The sequence below is a fragment of the Equus caballus genome, chromosome 5, assembly GCF_041296265.1.
Source record: "Equus caballus isolate H_3958 breed thoroughbred chromosome 5, TB-T2T, whole genome shotgun sequence".
NCBI lineage: Eukaryota > Metazoa > Chordata > Mammalia > Perissodactyla > Equidae > Equus > Equus caballus.
The window spans coordinates 59,219,686-59,242,028 of NC_091688.1; the positions used below are offsets into that span (position 1 = coordinate 59,219,686).

Consider the following 22,343-nt stretch of genomic DNA (forward strand, 5'->3'; position numbering starts at 1 on the left):
TTTCTAAAGTGTAAATAGGATTATGACACTTTTCATATCAAAACTCTTCAATAACTTCAAACTCCCAAATATAGCTATGAGACCTTAAATGATTTACCTTCACCTCCTCCCATCCTCATTTCCCCATCCTCATCTCCCCTCTTTCATCTTTCCCTACTCTGTCCAGTATCACCACTGTCTTAAACGCTACCTTATAGCCAAAATGAACTTCTTATAGTTGCTTAAAAATGACAGGCCCTCTCATACTTTCAGGCTTTCTCATACATCATGTCCACCCCTCTGCCTTACACTAATTCCTATTAATCTAAGGTTTCAAACTGAAGGCCACCTCTTTCAGGATGCTTGTCCTAACTCAAGTTTGAATTAGATGCCTCTTCTATGGGCTCTAATAACACTTCTATAGAGGACCTATGTTTTTAATTTTGCCACCATTCTTTCCTAAAAAAGACTTCTTTATTGTAAATTCCACAGTAATCCTGCTAAGTTCACGCAGTTTGATGGAGGCTGATCTGTCTCCAAGAGTGGTCATCCAGATCAGGCTGGGCTAGATTACCCTATCCCCTAACTACAATGATTGGTTTAGGAATAAGTAAGTGAACTAAACTAGGCCACAGCCCTCTTCAAGATTTTTTTTAATTCTTTTTTTATTGTGGTAACAGTGATTTATAACATTATATAAATTACAGGTGCATGTCATTATATATTTCAATTTCCGTGTAGATTACAACATGTTCACCACCCAAAGACTAATTACAATCCACCTACGGCCATATCACCCTGAACACGCCGGATCTCGTCTCCAAGATGTTTTTTCAGAGCTTTCAAGACTGCCTTCCAACTGATTTCAGTGCCTTTCACCTCTCCCCATTTCATTCTTAAAGATTAAAAATGTCAGTTCCCTAATAAAAAACCTTAATTGGATCACCATTGTCCAGAAAACAAATGAAATCCAAACTCAGCACCTAGAACAGTACCTGATACATAGTAGGTAGTCAATATTATTTGTTGAATGAATGAAAAATCACAGTCAAGACCTTCAACAATCCAGCTTGATCTTTCCATTTTGGCAGAATTTTCTCCAGACTATGTTATGTTATATACTATAGTCATGTCACGTAACTTATACTATTCCACTTTTGTGACATTCTTCCCTAAAAATCTTCTTATCTCAACTTGTTGAAATCACACCCACCAAAGCACAATACAAACTTATTAATCAATTTACCAGTATATTCTGTATTACTAAAGCATGAGCCTTTTATTTAGCCTAAAAATGTAAATCGACATTAAACATTGATCACTTATGAAAGAAATTTAGAATTATGCCATGATTTCCTTCTAGATATAAACCACATATGCAAAACAACCCAGCTTTGCCTATATTTTTAAATCAACAGCGTACAACAGTCCCTAGATCACTAGTAATTGAATAGCACACTTTTTTTTAGACACATGGTGTTGCTTTTATGATTTGAAATTTTGTGATACAATTGATCATTAAATATAACATACATTTTCTTCACTCTTATCCAATTTATATTTAACTTCATCTCCTTTCTGTTTTAGTTCTTCTCTCACAGATTCCAGTTCATTCCTTAAAGGAAATGGGAGAGTGACATTGTAATAAACTTTCTATTTTCATTTTATTCCTTTTCCAGGATTTCTAAAATGGTTGACTATTACTTTTTTGTTGATTAATCTTTTAATTTTGTTTGGTAATTTTTCAAGCCTTGATACCCACAGGCACACTTCTACTCTTATATTTAATTTATACATTTATTTTGAAATTAATTATGTGGATTCTTATAGTCATTTTTCCATTAGAAAAACTCCTAAAAAGAAACACTAATTTCTTATTTAAGTCAAGATTTCACTATACCGTTCTTTAGTCATAAAATAGTCATCATTCTAAGACATAGTCAATTTTATACAAATAAATTAAGAACTTAAATTCAAGTCATTTTAATGAAGAACTACACAACTGAGATATTTGCATACACATATATCCTTATATATGTATATTGTATCTCTGGAAACATACACAAGAAACAGTGATACCTCTGGGGTGCAGTGCTGGACAGCAGGAAGACAAAGGTCAAGAAAAATAGTTTTCTTTCACCATGTGCTCCTTTGTCTCTTTGAATTTTGCACCATATGCATGTATTATCCTTTCAAAATTTTTTAAACTTAACATCTGCCTGTTGCACATGAGAACAATGGTGCTTTGTCTCAGATGGATATTTGAAGCTATTTTTAATTCTTGTCTTTCTTATTACCACTAATATGTTGCTGGGTCTAACCTGTATGCATGGAACAGTGTTCAATCATGTGGAATAATATTCCCTGCAAAAACTGAATCCAGGATATTTACTATTTAACTGAGCATTAGGATTTTAATTGGTATTGGGCTGGCCTGGTGGCATAGTGGTTAAGTCCGTGTGTTCCACTTCAGCAGCCCAGGGTTCGCTAGTTTGGATCTTGTGCATGAACCTACACACCACTCATCAAGCCATGATGTGGTGGTGTCCCACATACAAAATAGAGGAAGACTGGCACAGACGTTAGCTCAGCGACAATCTTCTTCAAGCAAAAAAAGACAAAGATTCCAACAGATGTTAGCTCAGGGCCAATCTTCCTCATGAAAAAAAAAGGAAGAAAGAAAAAAGTAAATTGATACCTTGAAACATTTTTATTATTTGAAAAAGAGAAAAATAAATATCAATATGCCAATTTTTTTAAAAACTAAAGATTAATATTTGATTTCAGGCAGGCAAAAGATTTCTAAGTATAAAAGCAATGGGAAAAATTACAAAAGGAAAGGCAATTAGATTTAACACAAAATCAAAAAACTTCTGTATGACAAAAAAATTACACAAAGTGAAAGGAATACAGGTTGGGGAAAACATGTGCTGCAAATAAAACAAAATAAAGGACTAACATATTTTTTAAAGCTTAAATAAATCAATAAGAAAACAATCAAGACCTCAAAATATTAGTGGGCAACCAGTATAAGTAACTTCAGAAAGAAAAAATCCTAGCAAGCAAACATGAAAAATTCCAAAGCTCACCCAAAAAATGAAAATTACAAATCATAAGAACGAGTTGTTTTTATCTGTTATATTATCAAATGAATTCATATTACCCAAAACCAATTAAAACATTTTGGAATCAGCATTTTCACACAATATTGCATGGTTTGCAACCAATATAATGAATTAGAAACCATTTGACTATCAAAAGTCATTGAAATAATTATTCCTGAATGTGACAATAAATCTACTGCTTGAAATTTATCCAATCAAATTCAAAATAAGGGAAAAAACTGTATGTGCCAAGATGTTTACTACAGTATTATCTATGAGAGTGAAAAACTGGAAAATGTAAATATCCAAAAATAAAAAGAATTGAAATAAATAATGTTATATTCACTTGACTGGTATACAGCCATTAAAATAGATTGAGAAAACACCTAGAAACATGGATAATGTTCAAAATAACATAATTTGGGAGGGCCTGGGCCGGTGGCGCAGCGGTTAGGTTTGCACATTCCGCTTTGGCAGCCCAGGATTCACCAGTTCGGATCCCGGGTGCGGACGTGGCACAGCTTGGCAAGCCATGCTGTGGCATGCGTCCCACACATAAAGTAGAGGAAGATGGGCACGAATGTTAGCTCAGGGCCAGTCTTCCTCAGCAAAAAGAGGAGGATTGGCAGCAGGTGTAAGTTCAGGGCTGATCTTCCTCAAAAAAAACTAAAAATAAATAAAAAACACAATTTTTTTAATTACTCTTCTAAATTTTCTGGCATATGATTGGTGTACTTTGTTAAATAAATATTAAATGTTAAAAAGTTTATGGGGCTTTAAAATTAATTTCTGTGTGATCTCACTATTTCAACACTAAGAATAAAAAAGACATTATAACAATTTTAAGGATTCCAACGCAGTAATTTAACTCTAATTTCTTACTTTATACTATATTCAACAAAAGTTTAATCTAAATTAAATACAAGCTAAAAGAAAAGAAATACTAATATCTTTTGCCAGACAAAAACGCCAACTCATTAGTCTTGCCTTAATTGTGTTTCTCTTTCTTCCAGATTTTCTATTTGTTTCAACATCCTTTCTTCTTGCTTTTTGCTATCCTAAAGAAATAATCAATGTCGTTCATATTAATTGTTTCAACAAAAATAAAATTGAGACTAATATTTAAGATCTTTATTTGTCAGCATAAAATTCATTTAGTTATATATAAAGAAAGAGAATGGGCTATTTAACTTGCATAGTTCCAAACTAATTTTCCAGCTTTTAATTATTCCCCTAACAATCCCTATATAGCAGCTAATAAAACAAGTATTATTTGCTGTTTCCCAGTAATACTTTGACCCTTGCATCTTTGTTCATATTATTGAGGCTTCAAGGAATGCTTTTCCACTCATTGTTACCTACTGAACTCATAATTATTCAAAGTTTAAGGCCAAAATCAATGCTATATTCTCTCTCAAGTCTTCTCTTCCACCAAGGAAGAAGTGATTCTTGTGAACTCTGATAAGACTTTGTACCAAAAACAACACATATGACATACTATTTTCTTTAAGTTATTCAAGCATTTATTTTTTCTATTGAGTCATAAGGTCCTAAAGAGGAAGGATATTTTATTCATCATTGTATCTTCCACATTGTCTTATGTTATTTACTTAATAAATACTTGAAAAATAAATACTTTATAAAAATCTTGATGCTTAAAGTTAGATTATTGTTATCAATGGGTAGTCTCTATATTCTGTTGCCCCTTATCACCATCTAAGAACAATGTGCATGTTTTCATCTAAAACAAAGTATCAGCTCTAAGATAATCAGACTTTTTAAAATTGAATCTTTAGAAGTCATCTACTCTAAGCCCCTAATTTTACAGTTGAGAAAACTAAGTCACTGGTACCTTCTTTTTCAACTCACATTAATATCTTCTTGATGTTTCTTGAGTTCTTGGGCCATATCACTTGTTTCTTGTGCTAGTTCTTTGTTCTCCAATGAAAGCCTATTGCAGCTTGCAGTTAGTTCAGTATTCTTAAGCCTATTTTTTAAAAAACATGTCATACCAAATGTTTACATATGAAATTGTACGATGTGGAATTTAATCCAAAATAATCTCAGCAGAAACGAAAGAAGGGCTGGGGGTATAAATGAAATAAGATTGGCCATTAGTTAATAATTTTTAAGGCTGGGTAATAGGTACATGCTGATTCATTACAGTATTTCCTCCACTTTGTACCTGTTTGAAATTTTTCTATAATAATTTTTTCAAGATGTCATATATTTCCTTGCATATTCCCCACACATCATTCCCCCCATACTTTTCCACAAATTTTGAAGGTATATTTTTTCTCCATATAATTGTTTCTCTCTAGTAGACTGTCTCTCAGAAACTGTTTCAAACTTCTGATGACTTGATTAAAGTAGTACTTGAGGTATGAACTCCTTTTAATTAAAATAAATCAAACTAGGTTTAGTTTTTGTGCACAACACTTAAACTGCTCTTACAAGGTCTCAAATGCTCTACTGGGACAGGGATTACTGCTGTCATTTATTGCAGCCAGAATCAATTTTAAACAAAGGAAGGGGCTTATGTGGCTCTATGGAATGATTTCAGAAGCACCTATTATCTCCTTCTACTTACGGATACTGGAAATTCATCAAAGAGTAGACAATGGTCTTCATTAAAAAATGAAAGGTTAAAAAAAGCAAATATACCAAGGATAACAAAAATTTATACTAAAGCATAAGTAACTTATCAGTCCATTCATTAATATGGATTTTTGGTTAATAGATTAATTTTACCCAGAGCCCTTATGGTACCAGAAGCAGGGAATAGGAGCTGAAAGGGAAAAAGACAAGATGCTGAGATAACTGCTTCTCATTTTTACCTAGAGCTGAGAAACAACCAAAAAGGAAAAATCATGCTCACCACTAGATTGACTACTTGAGTTTACTTCTGAGTAATAAGACAATAATTACTTCCTCCCACTTTCTCTCAAAATTAAACTTACTGAGTAGGGAATTATTCAGTCAAATATTTTAGTTGGACAAGGTAAAAAATGGATTCGTATTTTGTCATTTCATCAAGACAAACCTATGAAATAATTCAGCAAAACAACCAAAATAACTAGTTAGAACAGTAAATGATTATTTTTATGAAGAATTTAATATCTCCAAGAAAAGTAATATATTGGCCTTCTAAAGCAGTTCTCAACTTTGTGATGTACTCTTTCTACGTCAACAATATGTACTTCCCTTAACAATGAAACCGATAAATTATTTTGATCTTTAATTAGGAATAAATCACAACTTTAAGCCCATTCAAATAAATATTGAAAGATAATTTACTAATTTATCATGAACTAACAGAAAGCTTAGGAACTGAATACATAAGCTATTTATAGATACAAAACATACTTTTCATTTTCAAGCTCAACTTTCAGCTCTTTAACCTGTTTTGAATAATGTTGTTCACTTGTCGCAATAGCAGTTAATTCTATTTCCAAATCATGTACTTTTTTCTGGAAAATAAATGTGTATAATCACAGAAAATGTTTTTACAATTTTCTCACAAAAAAATATGGTTACTCTATGTAATCAAGTCATACTTGGCAAAAATTTAGTAAAAATATGTCAAATTTTTTTAAGTAGATTTAATGCCATAACCATAATAATTTTAACACAATGAACAACAACAAATGAAACATGAGTAAATTCCATCTCAACATTCTGAAGCTTAACCAGCAAAATTATATTTACATACATATTATAAAATATTTTTATCAATTTTACTCTACCAACTAATTGATTTCAATTAAAATGTTATATTGTTAAGAAATATATCAATTAATGAAATCAGATAGTATCTTAAAAGCAAAGTTATTCTTACTATTACAGAAAGACAGTCACAATGTAATGCTGTTATGAACAGAAAATACACTTTTTTTAAATAAAGGACATATTCTAAAATTGTAACATAAGCACTACAAAAATTATCATAAACTAAGAACTTAATAAAGGTTAAGATTTAAATGTATCAATTAAGAAATACTCAAGACATCAAGAAGCATAATTGTTATGGACCACAGCATCATGTATATTATTGGTATCTTAAATGTTGACCTTTCTCTCCCATGTTATAATATGGAGGTTCTCTAGATGCCTTTTAAATCAATCATTAGCATATTAAGTGTAGCAGGAACACATACTCTTAAAAGGAATTTTGTGAAGAAACTTTTCACAAAGCTAATAGCTGCACCATAATCTATTTCGTAAATCGGTACTCTACTAAGAAAATATTTGAAAGAAAAAGATATCCTTTTTAAACAAACCTCTCTGGTTTGGAGAAGACCAGTTAGTTCTTGTTTTGTTCCTTTTAATTCTTCAGCAATCTTCTCAAATTGTTTCTTTTCATCTAAAACCTTTTGGTTTTCTGCCTATTTAAGAACATTAACAAATAGAGTTGTAGAGAGAACGAGTTTCTCTTTGGCTAAATTTTTTTAAAAAGAGAAAACAAGTCATTATTAAGTAAATTTCAAAACTAAATATGATGACAGAGGATTTATTGGACAGAGCCCTGGAATATTTTTATTTAAAAATATCATACAGGTCATTGAATTCAAAACTTACCTTGCGCACAAATCACTCCAATGTATTAGCACTTATTAATCACTCACAATTCTATTCTAAAATGTGCTTCCCTGTAACGTATATGCAGTGGTCATTGTTTTGCCTTCCTTAATCATACAGAAGTCCAATTTCTCTTTCACATGATAGCTGACAAATATTTGAAGAGAGTTCTAATCACTCCTCAATTTTTAACTGTTCTAAAATCTCTAACTCTTCTTATCATTCTTTCTATGAAATGGTTTTAAGTTTCCTTAGGATAAGCTCACTTTGTCAATACACCATTTTAAATAAGGTGTCAGGATTTAAATTAAATGTTCTAAACACCAAAGTTCAGCAAACTATAGCCCACAGGCCAAATCCAGCCACTGCCTATTTTTAATAAAGCTTTACTGTAATGTAGCCAATCTATTTGTTTTATGTATTGCTATGCCTGTTTTGCCCTATAACAGCAAAGATAAACAGCTACAACAGAGACCATATGACCCACAAAGCCTGAAAATTTACTACTGGCTCTTTATATAAAAATTTTGTCAACCTTTGCTCTGGACAAGTCCTGTACAACAGAACCTTCTGCAATAATAGGAACATTTTCTGTGCTACCCAATATGGTAGCTATTGAGCACTTCAAACGTAGCTATTGCAGCTGAGCAACTGACTTTTAGATTTATCTTAATTAATTTAAATTTAAATGCCACATTTGGCTAGTGGCTACCATATTGGACAGCATAGCTCTAGAAACTGAGCAAAACAAAGTAATACAACCATTAACTCACTAGTTATGGGTGCTTAATTCTATTAAATCCTCCTGTTATCCAGCAGAACACATATTTATGAAACTCAACTTTAATCTGTTTACTCAAGCATGAGATCACAACAATTTTACTAAAGGCTTACCTTACTAATAAGAGGTCCTATAACTATAAAAACTACCAATTGTAGTTAAAAAGTTTGAATTTTATCTGAAGGCAATGTGGAGCTATTGAAAGTTTTGATACAGCAATATAACATGATCATATTTATGATTCTAAAAGGTAACTCTAGCAATACTGCATAGGAAGACCCAATTATATACAGGAAATAAACAGATATGTATAAATATCAACAAAGGTAAAGACTAAGATAGTTTGAAAGATATACCATGCAAACAATAAACATATAACTGGAGTGGCTATAATAATATCAGTGAAAACAGACTTCAAGATAAAAGAGTTTTAATAGAGATAAAGAGAGGCATTTAATAATGAACAAAGAGTTCAGTTTATCAGGAAGATGTAAATGTTAATGTGAGGCTTATGACAGAAATTCAACATACATGAACCAAACATTGACAGAATTAGACAGAAACAGACAATTACAAACTCCAAGTAGGAGATTTTAATACACCTCTCTCAGTAAATAATAGAACTGAACAAAAAAATATCAAAAACATAGAAGATTTTCACACCACCAACAACCAACTTGATCTAATTAACATGTATAGGACACTCTACCTAAAAATAGTAGTGTACACATTCTTTTCAAGAGCACATGAAATATTCACTAAGATATACCATATCTGGATTTCTAAAACAAACCTTAACAAATTTAAATAACAAAACAAAGTATATTTTCTAACCATAATGAAATTAAAATAGAAATGAATAAAAAAAAAAGAGAAAAATCTCCAAATACATGGAAATAAAATAACAGACTTCTAAATAACCCCAGGGTTAAAGAGGAAATCTCAAGGGAAATTAGAAAATATTTTAAGCTAAGTGAAAATGAAAATACAACATATCAAAATTTGGGGGATGCAGCCAAACAAGTGATTAGAGGAAACTGAGAGCATTAAAATGCTTATATTAGAAAAGGTCTCAAAACAACAATCTAAGTTTCCACCTCTAGAACCGAGAAAAAGAGAAAAATAAACCCAAAGAAAGATAAGAGCAGAAATCAATGAAATTGAAAAACAGAAAAACAATAGAGAAAATTAATGAAACAAAAAGCAGATTATTTGAAAAGATCAAAAAAATTAGTAAAGAAACACAAATCACCAATACTAGTAATGAAAGTAAAGGTAACACTACAAACTCCATAGACATTTAAAGGATAACAGGGAATGCTACAAACAACTCTATGCACAGAAAGTTGAAAACTTCAATGAAATGGATTAATTCCTTGAAAACAACAATCTACCAAAATCACCCAAGATAAAACAAGTAACCTAAATAGTTCTATAACAACGAAAGAAATTAAATTCATAGTTAAAAATCTTGCCAAAAAGGAATCTTTAGGTCCAGATGATTTCACTGGCAAATTCCACCAAACATTTAAAAAAGAAATAACACTAATTCTACACTGTCTCTTCCAGAAAATAGAAATGAAAGAAATGCTTCCCAACTCATTTTATGAAGCCAGAATTAGCCTGATTCCAAAACCAGATAAAAACAATCCAAGAAAAGAATAGACCAATAAGCTCTCATGAATGCAAAAACAAAAATTCTCAACAAAATATTAACAAACAAATTCAACAATATAAAAAAAGAATAACAGACCACACCAAGTGGGATTTACCCCAGGAATGCAAGGCTGGTTCAATACATGAAAATCAATCAATATAATACACCATATTAACAGTCTAAAGAAGAAAAATAACATGATCACATCAACTGACACAGAAAAAGCATTTGACAAAATTCAAAATAGAATCATAATAAAAACTCTCAACAAACTAGGAATAGAAAGGAATTTCTACAAAAAACCTGTAACTAATACCATCCTTAATAGTGAAACACAATGTTTTCCCCTTAAGATCAGGACATCAAATATGTACACATTCACCACTCCTACTAAACATCATACTGGAATTCTGAGCTAGTACAGTTAGACAAGAAAAAAAGAAATATAACTCTTCCTCTTTGCAGACAACATGATTATCTACATGGAAAATTACAAAGAATTTGTAAAAAATTCCTGGAACCAATAAGTGAATTTAGCAAGACTGCAGGATACCAGGACAGTGCATAAAGCAATCATATTCCCATCAACAAGCAATGTACAAGTGGAAAAATATTTTAAATACTATTTAAAATACCTTCAAGAAAAGAAATATTTTGGTATAAATATAATATATACAGGATCTGCAGTCTGAAAACTACAAAATGCTAATGAAAGAATCAAGGAAGATCTATATAAATATAGATAAATACTGTGTTCATATATTAGAAGACAATATAGTAATGATATCAGTTCAACCCAACTTGACCTATAGATTTCACACAATTCCGATCAAAATTCTAGTAGGAGTTTCTTAGATATAGACAAACTGATTCTAAAATTTATATGGAAAAGTAAAGGAACTAGAATAGCTAAAACAATTTTTAAAAAGAATAATAAAGCTGGAGGAATTACACTACTACACACTACTTGAAAATCTAAGATTTACTATAAAGTTACAGTAATCAAGACACTGATACATTGGTGAATGGATAGACAGATCAAGTAAACAGAAACAGACCCACACAAACATGGCCAATTGATTTTTTATAAATGTGCAGAAGCAACTCAATGGAAAACAGAGAGTCTTTTCAACAAATGGTAACATCACCCTACACCATTCCAAAGTATTTAAATCTTAAATATCTTTCAAAACCATTCACTGTTTCTCACTACTACCATTACCTCCCAGTCCAAGCTACAATCATCTCTCCTCTGGCCACTGTGATTGTCTATCTACTCTTAACATCTATCTTAATATGTTGTTTACCATACTGCAAGCCAAATGAGCTTTTAAAAAATGCAAATCTGACCAAGTTACTCCCTGCTGAAATTCTTTAGAACTTCCCATTCCTCTTAAGATAAATACAAAATTCTCTTGATATGATTTAAAAGGCCATGAATTGCCAGGCTCCTACTATCAAACTCTCTAGCCTCATTTTGCAGTACACTCTTTCTTTCACTCCATTGTGCTCTCCATACTCCTTCCCATCTAAGGACCTTTGTACATATTTCCTCTACCTGTAAGCTATTCCTTTCCTTCTCCGGATTTTAGTTCAATCTTTACTTTTTCTAAAAAAAGCCTCTCCTGACCTTTCTATTAGTGCAAATTCCTTTATTATAGGTCTCTTAGCACTGTGAACTAAACTTTTATTGCCCTTGTCACCACTGTAATATTACCTTTGAATGACTGCTTGTATTTTAAGTGTGATTATTTCATGACTTAATTCCACGAAAGCAGGATATGCATCCATTTGCTCCCCACTGTATCTCCAGAGTATAGCATAACAGGAGCTCAACAAATGCTTGCTAAGTGAGTAAATGTATTATCTTATTTATCCCTCACAATCACTCTAGGAGATATGTACAATTATTTCCCCCATTTCATAGATGGAAAAACTAAAGCATCAAGAGTTTAGGTAAATTGCCCTAGGTCATACGGCCAAGAAGAAAAGGGCTGGATACCAATTGAAGCATTGTGATTCTAAGGACCAAGATATTAATTATGTTCTGTTGCTGTGCAAATATAACAAAACCCTAAACCAATCCCTGCCCATGTAGGAGTAAATCTTTATAGTAAAAACAATGCTTCAGTATTTATTTATTCAACAATATTTACAAAGTGCTTATAAAGTGTTAGGCACTGTGCTAAGTACTGGGGTTACAGGATAAACAGGACATAGGTTCCTAGCCCTTATTGGAGCATATACTCATTCTACTATTTATTTACTATGTACCTACTATGTGCCATCTACTGTACTAAGTAAGGGGGAGTCTAAAGGGTGAATAAAGCTTTAAACAATTATACCGAAAATAAATTAATTTCATTTGTGTTAAGAGCTATAAAGAAAAAGTTCAGGGTGCTATGGGAACAAGCCATATAGAGTCCAAAACTAGCTAGGAGTATCAAGAGAGGTTTCCTAAAGAATTGATATTTAAGTTGATACTTGAAGCACAACTATGTACTATCAAATATGAAAGCAATATAAACATTATTATTATTTACAAGAGTTTGTGCAAAAGCAATTCAATGGAGAAAGGATAAGCATTTAGAATTAATGTTTCCCAAGAGACAGAAGAATTAGGAATTGCAAAATCAGGTAGAGATGTGATAGGTTAAACTCAAAATCAAATATCTGTAATCATCAACAATATTGTCTTCTATAGCAAGAGGTGGCAAACCACTGTCTGCGCCGAGACAAAACTCAGCCTGCAGTCTCTTTCTGTAGGCCCTTGACCTAAGAATGGTTTTTACATTTTTACGATGTTGTTAAGAATAAAGGAAGAGAGAAGGAGGAGGACAAGGAGGGAGAGGGGAGCAGCAGGAGAGAATTAACATTTTGCATATAGCCCACAAAACCTAAAATATTTACTATCTAGTCCTACAAAAAAGTTTGCCAACCCATGCTCTACACACTATAATCAACTAAAATATAATGAAGACTTATCCTAAAAAATTCATTAAACATGATTCTATACAAACACTAAACATAAGTACTGAATATATATCTTACATATCCTTCTCAAAATTGCAGCTTTGTACCTCAAAGGTATCAAAGGCACACCAAATTTACAATCAGCTACATAACATGCATATTTGATCCTACTTAAATGCACTGTCAACATACGTTCAAATAATATAAACAATTTCAACAAGACAATTATCAAGATGTAAAAAAATTGGTATAGATAAGAAAGTGGCTTTACTAAAAAAACCAAATGTAATTTTTTATATTTTACTTGGAAAAACTAGCAAAAGAACATCCCTAGTGTGAGAGTCTAAGTCAGTGGATTCAATATTATTTCTAAAAGTAATTGCTATATATAAATAAGAGAGAAACTACATACTTACCAAGATTTTTTTCAATTCTTCAACTTCTACTTCTTTGTTATTTTCAAGTTTAGTCATCTCTTCTAAAGTAAGCAAAAGAATACAAAAGTGTTAAAAGCTGGACTAAAAGAACAGGAAAGGAGAAACAAAAAATAAGATGATACCATTTGAAAGGGAAAAACCAAAAGAGATGGGTTAATGCAACTAGAGCACCGTAAAGGATAGAGGAAGTCCAAATGGAGCTGATGAGGATTTTTAGGCTGCTTAATTTTAAAACAGTTTATGATGAGGATTTTTAGCCTGGTTAATTTTAAAACTGCAGATGAGAATCAGGCTCCAAGGAGCGGAATTTGCTTGCCCTTTGATCAGAGACAATTGCATTTGTGAAGAAAATCTCCATGCCTCCCTCTCTGCGCCAGGAGGAAGGGGGGATGGCCTTATCTCTGGAAACTCTTAATGGGGAAGGCAAGAACTTAAGTTGTTTACTGTCTGGCAACCTCATGTAACTGACCCCCCACCCCAAAATCCTCCTTTGTCTTTAGTTGAAGATAATATTTGAGCGGTGACTTCTGCCATTTACTCAATCCGGTTTGATTCTTATCTAAAAGTTGTGGGACCGCCCAATGGCCGGACCCTACCGGCACTGGTACCATTTTAACTTTTTTTCCTTTGTCTTGTAAAGAGATGACTCACATACCCATGCCTTAAATTTAGCCCTAACCCTCAACTCGGGGCAGCAGCAGGAGCTCTGACTGCCCGTGGGTCCTGTCCCCACACACCAGCTCTGCCTGCCCATGGGTCCTGTCCCCATGCCAGTAGGGGCAGCAGTGGCTCTGCCTGCCCATGGGCTCTGTCCCCATGCCAGCGGGGGCAGCAGAAGCAGTGGCAGCAGAAGCTCTGACTGCCCATGGGTCCTGTCCCCATGCTATTCTATACTATTCTCTAAATAAAAGAGCACTACTGCCAGATCTTGAGAGTCTAAGAAATCTTTCTTTCGACTCCTCGGCTCACCGACCCTGCATCAGAGCCATGCAAAAATAATAATGGTTAAATATTAATAGTAATGTTTCTATAAAGTTAATTCCATGACCAAATGAGCCCAAAGTCCATTAAACAAAATAAACAAAAAATCTATATAAAATATTTTTGGAATGAGGCCACTCAGTATATGCCTTTACCTTCAACTCATCACTATCTAAACGTTGGCCTCTTAATCTTCACTCCAAACTTAAAATGAGAAGTGATCCACTTTTCTCAAGCTAACTGATTACTGTAATCTGGATCTCAAAGTTTCCACTGCCTCTGAAACTTTAGTTGCTATTATTACCAATATACATTTGACTCTCTGTAGAGCAATCTTTAATTTCCCCCATCCCATCTAAATAGCTATTTGAATACGAAACAAACATATCTGATTGACATTTCTGCCCTTTCATACTGCTGCCAAATTTCTTACTTTGTTTTACAGAAAAATTCCGGTTTGTTACCTACACATTTCTTTCTTAACCTCATGGAAAATTAATGCCTATCTCCATGACATTAATAAAATTACAATCTCAAAGATCACCAATAACCATTTTGTGGTGCAATTCTCAGTCATCATCATTGTGGAGCTTTCTGGCATTTGATACTATTAACCACTCACTACTTTTCTCCCTTTGATTTTCAAGGGCTTGCATTATTCGAATTTCCTGTTTCTTCTCTCACTCTGAATTCTGTTTTCTTTGCTGACACCCTTCCTTCTTGTCACCCTAAATAATAACGTTTTACAATGCTTTTCTTTCTATACCTCCATGAATTCAACATTAGGCTAACGAATTTTAAAATCTTTCCAGCCCAAACCTCCCACTTTTTTCTCCTGTCTTACATTTTTAAACTGCCTATATCAAAGTTTCCAAATGATATCTAGCTGTCACCTAAAACTTTATTATATCTGTAACATTGTTCTTCCTCACTGTTAAGAGTTTTTAATTATAGGAGATATAATACATTTACTGAAAATTTCCCACTCTGTACATTAAAAACAAACAAAAACTTGTAATAATTGCCCACGGTCTTAAAGAAAAAATCAGCAAAATATGAAACTCCAACATAGAGTCTAAAAGAAAAACCTATCACATGCAAAGCTTATTTAACAAAAAAATTTCAGTTTAGGTAAAAACAGTTAATTTTTTTAAACTCAAAGATTTGTTAAAGATAGTGGAGTGAACAGGTCTCCACAATCTCTCTCATCCCTAATCCCATAAATTTTTTACAAGACATAAGAAGAAAAAAAAAAAATATATATATATATATATATACACACACACATACATACATAGAGAGAGAGAGAGAACAACATTAACAAAACCAGACAGACTACCATTAACAAACCAAAAAGCTGAGGAATCCTTGCGGGGGGCCATGAGGGGGACCCACATTAATTCAATAAAGGCCATGTGGAACAACTAGGCCAGATGACCACACCTCCTCACCACACAGGCCACCTCAAGTTAAATCAAGGATTCTGGAAATTGGAGCCAAAGAGACACAGAGACACAGCAGTGCCCCAAACAGCTTATGATCTCTAAGCAAAATAAACATTCCCTATACCCAAAAGACAAACTACCAAGTCTACCTTCCTTACAGCACCTCCCATCTCTCCCCCACAATCAGAAGAATCAGATTATAACATATATAAGTGTGAAGATGGATTCTCACATACTTAGATGAGTAATCAAGAATCAACAATTATGAAGAAAAGCAAAACCATGAGAGACAGGCACCAAATTCAATTAAGAGAAGAGCTAAAATAAAACCCAAGGAGAAAGAATTAATAGAGCAAACGGAAGCAGATATTTTGCTGGGTATGTTCCAACAGGATACTATATCCATGAAATAAATTACCTAGAGTTTTTGGAAATTTAAAATTTGACAACTAAGATCTTTAAAACAGCAAAATAAACATAACTAAACATGGATTTTGCAGGGGGAAGCCAAAAAGCATTTTTCCCCGAATTTCCCAGAAAAATAATCAAAAGGTAGAAAGCATAAAAGAAAAATTTAAAAACACGAAAGATAGATGTAGAATTTCCAAAATCCACTGATCAGGACTTACAGAGAGAGAGAAAAATAACACTAGAAGAAAAGAAATAAGAGAAGGAAAAATTTCAGAGCTGCAGACAGACGAAATGTCCTCAAATAATGGGTTCACCAAATGCTAGCAGAAGCGTGATATGATTCCATTTTTAAGAGATATTCTCTCATACCTGTACCATTCAAATAGCCTCTGATCTGATTTCCCCTCTTCTACTCTTTCCTCAGTACCAGCATTTCCCACCCACCACCAAATTTATCTTCCATATAGAAATTACAGTGATCTTTAAAAACATAAACCAGATCATGTCATTCCTCTACTTCAAATCTTTCAATGGTTTTCCTTCATTGTTAGAATAAAATCAAAATTCCCTTCCTTGGCCCTGTTTGGTCCTTATCACCTCATACTCATTTCATTCCCCTTTCCTTATCACTTCTTACACTCAATCACAAAAGCCTTCATTCACTCACTTGTATTAGGAGCTTCTTCACACCTCAGGGCATTTCTTACATACTTTGCCTTCTGACTGAAAAGCTTCCCCCAACTCACATGCTTTACCTAATCAAATGTCACTTACTTTTTAGGTCTCAGCTGAAAGCCATCTCTGATCACAAAATCTAAATTAGGCCCTATTATTTTCTAATATTGTGTCATTTTCATTTCCTTCATAGCACTTATCCCAATTTGTAATTAAATATTTATTTGTGATGCTTTTTATGTCTCCCCAAAGACCATGTCCGTTACGTTCCTAACTATATATCCAAAGATAAATGAGGAATAAACATCTAGGCCTAAATTCAATAATTATTATATTATCTAGTAATCAAAGAAGAAGCAATAGAAAACACTAGAGGGAGAATCTGTTACATAACAAGAGTGAAAGCAAACATGGGTACAGATATGGAAAAATGACCACAGGAAAAAACCTGTTTAGAGCAACATTAGACTGAATTGAAGATGGAAGACATATGAAGAAACAAAGTAAAGAAACTGAGAAAAAATTATTTGACAAAGATTTTGTAGTTACAGTTGGCTTTAACTTACATGGTATGCACTACCTCACTCTTTAAGTAGCAATGAAAAGACAGCTGATATTTAAAGGTTTGAACTTAGGCAATGAGATGGCTCTTCCATTTGCAACACAGAATAGTCAGATTTGTATGTGTAAAGGAACACTCTAGCATCAGTGCAGAGAATGAACAAAAGGTAGACAAGACTAGAAACAAAAAGAATGATTCTCAAGCTATGGCAATTAGTTCTCGTCAGAGATGTCTGGTCCAGATCTAATGCCAAGATACAAAGGGTAGAGCAGGCTGTATCTGAGGAGTACACAGAAAAAAGTCGTCTTAGGATGAGTCAATGATTCAAACAATGGAGGCAAATGCAGGAATACTCTACACAAGATGTAAGCCTAAGAAAATATCAACAAGGAAGAATACAAAGTGTAGCCAGGAAACAAAGCAGTAAGAATGAGGGCTAATGCAGTAAGACAGAAGCTTAGGAAAGAAAGGCAAAGCAAATAGAAGCCTAGTAAATACAAGGGATGAACAAAAGCAAGGACAAAGTAGGGTAATCTGTAGCAGAGTTTGATGCTTAATCTGACAAATACAATTCGTGTTCCATTATGTTACTCACACGCCTCCTCTGCTAGGCTAAGAGAAAGTGCTTGAAACTCTAAAAACTAGGAAAGAGGAAATGAGGACTTGATCTGCTCTAGGTCTGTGGAGATGAAGAAAAAGTGAAAGATTCAAAAGATATATAAGAGTTAGAAACTCTTAAATTAGTTAGATTTTATGAGCTAGATATTAAGAGTTAGAAACAACAGCATTGGATAACTAATTAGAAGTGAAACATAAAGGAGAAAGAAGAGTATAGAATATCCTCCAAAATTTTTGGTTTGGAGAATCACACTATTAGCTGAAGAAGGAAATACACTAATGTTGAGTACATATATCATTGTTAATGCTCCTCTCTTACACATAATGCTTTCCACACTCCATCATTCTCTACAACTATCCAAAGTCTCTCTATAGCTTAAAGTCTACTTTTAAAATCTACCCTCTTCTATAAAGCCTCTTCCAATGCTGCAGTCCACACTGATACCTTCGGTTTCCTCTTGTTATCAGCATTAACACATCTCCACCAACAAGAAATCAAAATATATAAATATGTATAAAATGCAAAAACATTTATAGTCTACACAAATTTGCAAAATAGAAATTTGTGTATTATATTATTCATTATAAAATATATGAAAAGCATAAAAAATAAATAGAAATAGAAGTTCTAATATTTCCTTCCCTAATTCTAATAGAATTCTTGCTCACTCCCTATTTTGAGACACTGCTCTAATGGTTTTTGTGTTCAACCCTTCTCCCACAATAATTAGAGATTTCTTAAGAGCGCAGTATTTTATTTCTTGTATATGTTCTCACAGCACTTAAGATAATGCTAAGAAAAAAACACAGAACTGTTTCAAAGTTCCAGAACTTCTTTTCTTGTTTTTTTTTAATTAAAGATTGGCACCTGAGCTAACATCCATTGCTAGTCTTCTTTTTTTTTTTCCCCTCGTCTTCTCCCCAAAGTCCCCAAGTACGTAGTTGTATATTTTTTTAGTTGTTAGTGCCTCTGGTTGTGCTATGTGGGACACCGCCTCAGCATGGCCTGATGAGCAGTGCCACGTCTGTGTCTGGGATCCAAACCAGTGAAACCCAGGGCCGCCAAAGTGAAGCGGGTAAACTTAACCATTCAGCCATGGGGCCAGCCCCAAAAGTTCTAGAATTTCTTATCCGAACTTCTCATAATAAATTGCTCTACTAGGAGAAAAATCACATTATGCATTTAATTTTTTAATATGACAGTAATAGCCACTTAATTTCAATATGAGACTGAATTGTTACAAATAAATTTCCATTGAAGATATTTTAATGACTAAAATTATTCCTTTAGCCTACAACATTCAATTGAACAATTCAAAGAAAGTAGATATATGCAGTGATTTAAAACGGTATGCTATGCTCTAAAGGAAGATTTAAAAATTGGATGAAAAATGCATTTACAACCATTCTGATCTAAAATAATATTAAAAAATAAAATTATTTACCATGGGATAGGACAATTTTGGATACTCAAAGGTCACTCTAGTTTATAGTGGAAAATTAAGAATTGCAAAAGGAAAGCATAAATAGGGTTTATAAGTTCAACCAAATATCCTAACAAGACAATATTACTTACAATTATTTTAATTATACAAGTATTCAAAGCTAATAATAAAGCTTACAGAATATGATGGAGATATTCTAAAGAAACACCCATCAATTCATGAATTATTTTAATTTATAAAAACTAATTAGAAAAAATGTTTTTATATCTTTATAATTCTACACATTTGTAAATATAAAGCATAGAGTTAATAGAATTGGCTAACTAAATGGTCATAAATTCACAAAATAACCCCAGAACTTCTCTCTCTTTTGGCCATAAAAATTGTTCAATATTAACAACACCATATGGTAAAAAAGGATTGCATTTTCCTATAAGTTGTTCGTAATCCAACATGACTAATCAATGAAATTTCAAAATTCAATTAAAATATAACAGACACTTTCCCCTAAGAATTATTAAGGCTTCTGAATCCTAAAATAAGGAAAACAGACTACAAATATCTCTTAGGCTCCTTACAGTTCTAGATAGCTATGAACTGCATAATAATACTGAATAGTCTTTCTTAAGATTTAAATTTTCTATCTTTGAAAAATCAAATAAAAATTATCAAATAATCACTATTGGTAAACGACAGAGGAGAAACTATATTTTATTATGAAACAGGGTTTATGTTTTTTATAATTGGCTTATATTATCATGAACATGTTATTCTCAAAGTCTTACCCAATTCACTTGATTTCTTCTGAAGCTCCGCAGTAAGTATTTTCAATTGATCTTCACTTTTTTCCAATCTTGTAAAATATATTAGTTTACAATGTAAAATATTCTTTTAGTCAGAATTCATCTAGCAACTAAAATTGATGCAATTTAGCAACAATATCTTAGCACAGATTCACAGATTCAATTATTAAACATTTTTTGAGTACCTCCTCTGTGCCAGACAGGATAACATTTCAAAATAAGATATTACTATTATAAATACATCTTGTATATTAATTATATCTACATAAACCTGTAAAGGTTATGGTCATAATTTATCTCTTAGCTGTTGATGATATCAAATTAATGCATCCTAGAAAAAGACCGAATATGTTAACTACTATTATACTGAATTCTACCTTGCGAACAATATAAATACGAGAACTTGTGCAATTCACTTAACTCCTCTGGCTTCCCATTTTCTCATCTATAAAACTGAGATAATTGGAACAGATCACATCTAAGGTCACTTACAATTTTAAAATTTGAAAATTGCCTGGATGGGTCAATCAAGAATATGTAAGATTAGCTGAGCTAGAAAAGCTGGTTTTTCTGCCTTTGCCATGCACAAACAGTAGAGAAGAAATACTGCTAGGCCCAGGCCATGACTTCAGACAGAAGCTTGTTCATTTCTTTCATCCTACTAAACTTAATTAACCCTGATGCTAATAGAACAAAAATGATTACCTAGGCCTCAAAAAACAGCTTTATATGAATATTTCCTTAATATAAAGCAGTGAAAAACACTAAGTTTTTAACTCAAGTTTTAGACAAACTGCTATTTAGATGAAATACAAGTGAATAGTTTATTTTATATATAATCGTAGTCAATAATTCATTAATCCATTAATTTAATAAAAATGTTTTAGTACCTACCGTGTGCCAGGTTAGTTGCTAATTTTATAAATCAGAAAGATTACGGACCCCAGTAAAATAAACCACACAGCCTAAGAAGTTATTTCTATGAAGCTAATAATAATCCACAGTTTAATTAAATATGTCATATCACTGCATCAGCCCTTAGGAGTTTGTCTATATAGCATGACTCTATGGCAAAGCATGCATGGGGCCTATCCTAGAGAATATCTGCTCTCTTTTCCTAGACATCGGCCTATCCATTACAAACTTTAAAATGTATTCTCACTTTATACACAAAAAAACAGGCTTGGTTACAGTTGTTATAGTAATTACAAATCAATTGACATTGAATAGAAAATGGCACTAAATATTAGAACGAAATTGTTTTTATTCACCTAAATAAGAAATGTTTTTACCTTTGCTGTTCTGTTGTCAACAATTCTTTTAAGTTGCAGATAGTACTTTTAAGTTCAGTAACCACAAATGAATGAGCAGCTTTAGCTTTATTAAATTCTTCCATTTGAGCTTCTTTTTCTCCAGTGAGCTGATATATTTTTTTGGTTGCTATCTGTAAATCTTCCTCTAAAGCCTTTTGAGTACTCTAAATGAAATAAAGTACAAAACAAAAGCTATCATCCAAGCGTCTTAAGAAAGAAAGCTGAATTCATCTGCTTTCCTCCCTCCTTATCCTCTCACCCGCCTCCTCTACCTGACCGTGGCCAATCTGGAATGCCTACTCACTACTCTTGTTTCAATTCACCATTCTTCCAAAGCCCACCTATAATCCCAACCTCTCCATGGAGTCTTCCTGGCCAATCCACCCATGATGTTCTTTCAATTCATAGAGCTACTGCAGCAATTTTTGCCTGAATCACTGTTAGCACTTAGCATAGTCTTCCATTTTAGTTATACTTTTGATGTGTTTTTATCCAATGTCTCTAAACTATAAGCATTTTGTAGACTGGGATTGTATCATCTCTATTTGAAGCTCTGGGTCCTTGTACATAGCATTAGCATT

The 22,343-nt window shown here is 32.8% G+C and overlaps 1 protein-coding gene across 7 annotated transcripts in view; it reads right to left on the minus strand.

Annotated features, from left to right (window-relative positions):
- The window catches only part of SYCP1 (synaptonemal complex protein 1), a 129,725-nt gene that overhangs the window by 58,363 nt on the left and 49,019 nt on the right, over positions 1-22,343 (minus strand). For all 7 annotated transcript variants that reach the window (XM_023641375.2, XM_070267185.1, XM_023641376.2 and 4 more), the window contains 8 exons: positions 21,742-21,926; positions 20,432-20,499; positions 13,489-13,550; positions 7,364-7,468; positions 6,450-6,553; positions 4,953-5,070; positions 4,071-4,141; positions 1,513-1,594 (listed from right to left, as the gene is read on the minus strand). In XM_023641375.2, the coding sequence (XP_023497143.2) occupies positions 1,513-1,594; positions 4,071-4,141; positions 4,953-5,070; positions 6,450-6,553; positions 7,364-7,468; positions 13,489-13,550; positions 20,432-20,499; positions 21,742-21,926 (795 nt within the window). The remainder of the gene's footprint in view (positions 1-1,512; positions 1,595-4,070; positions 4,142-4,952; positions 5,071-6,449; positions 6,554-7,363; positions 7,469-13,488; positions 13,551-20,431; positions 20,500-21,741; positions 21,927-22,343) is intronic.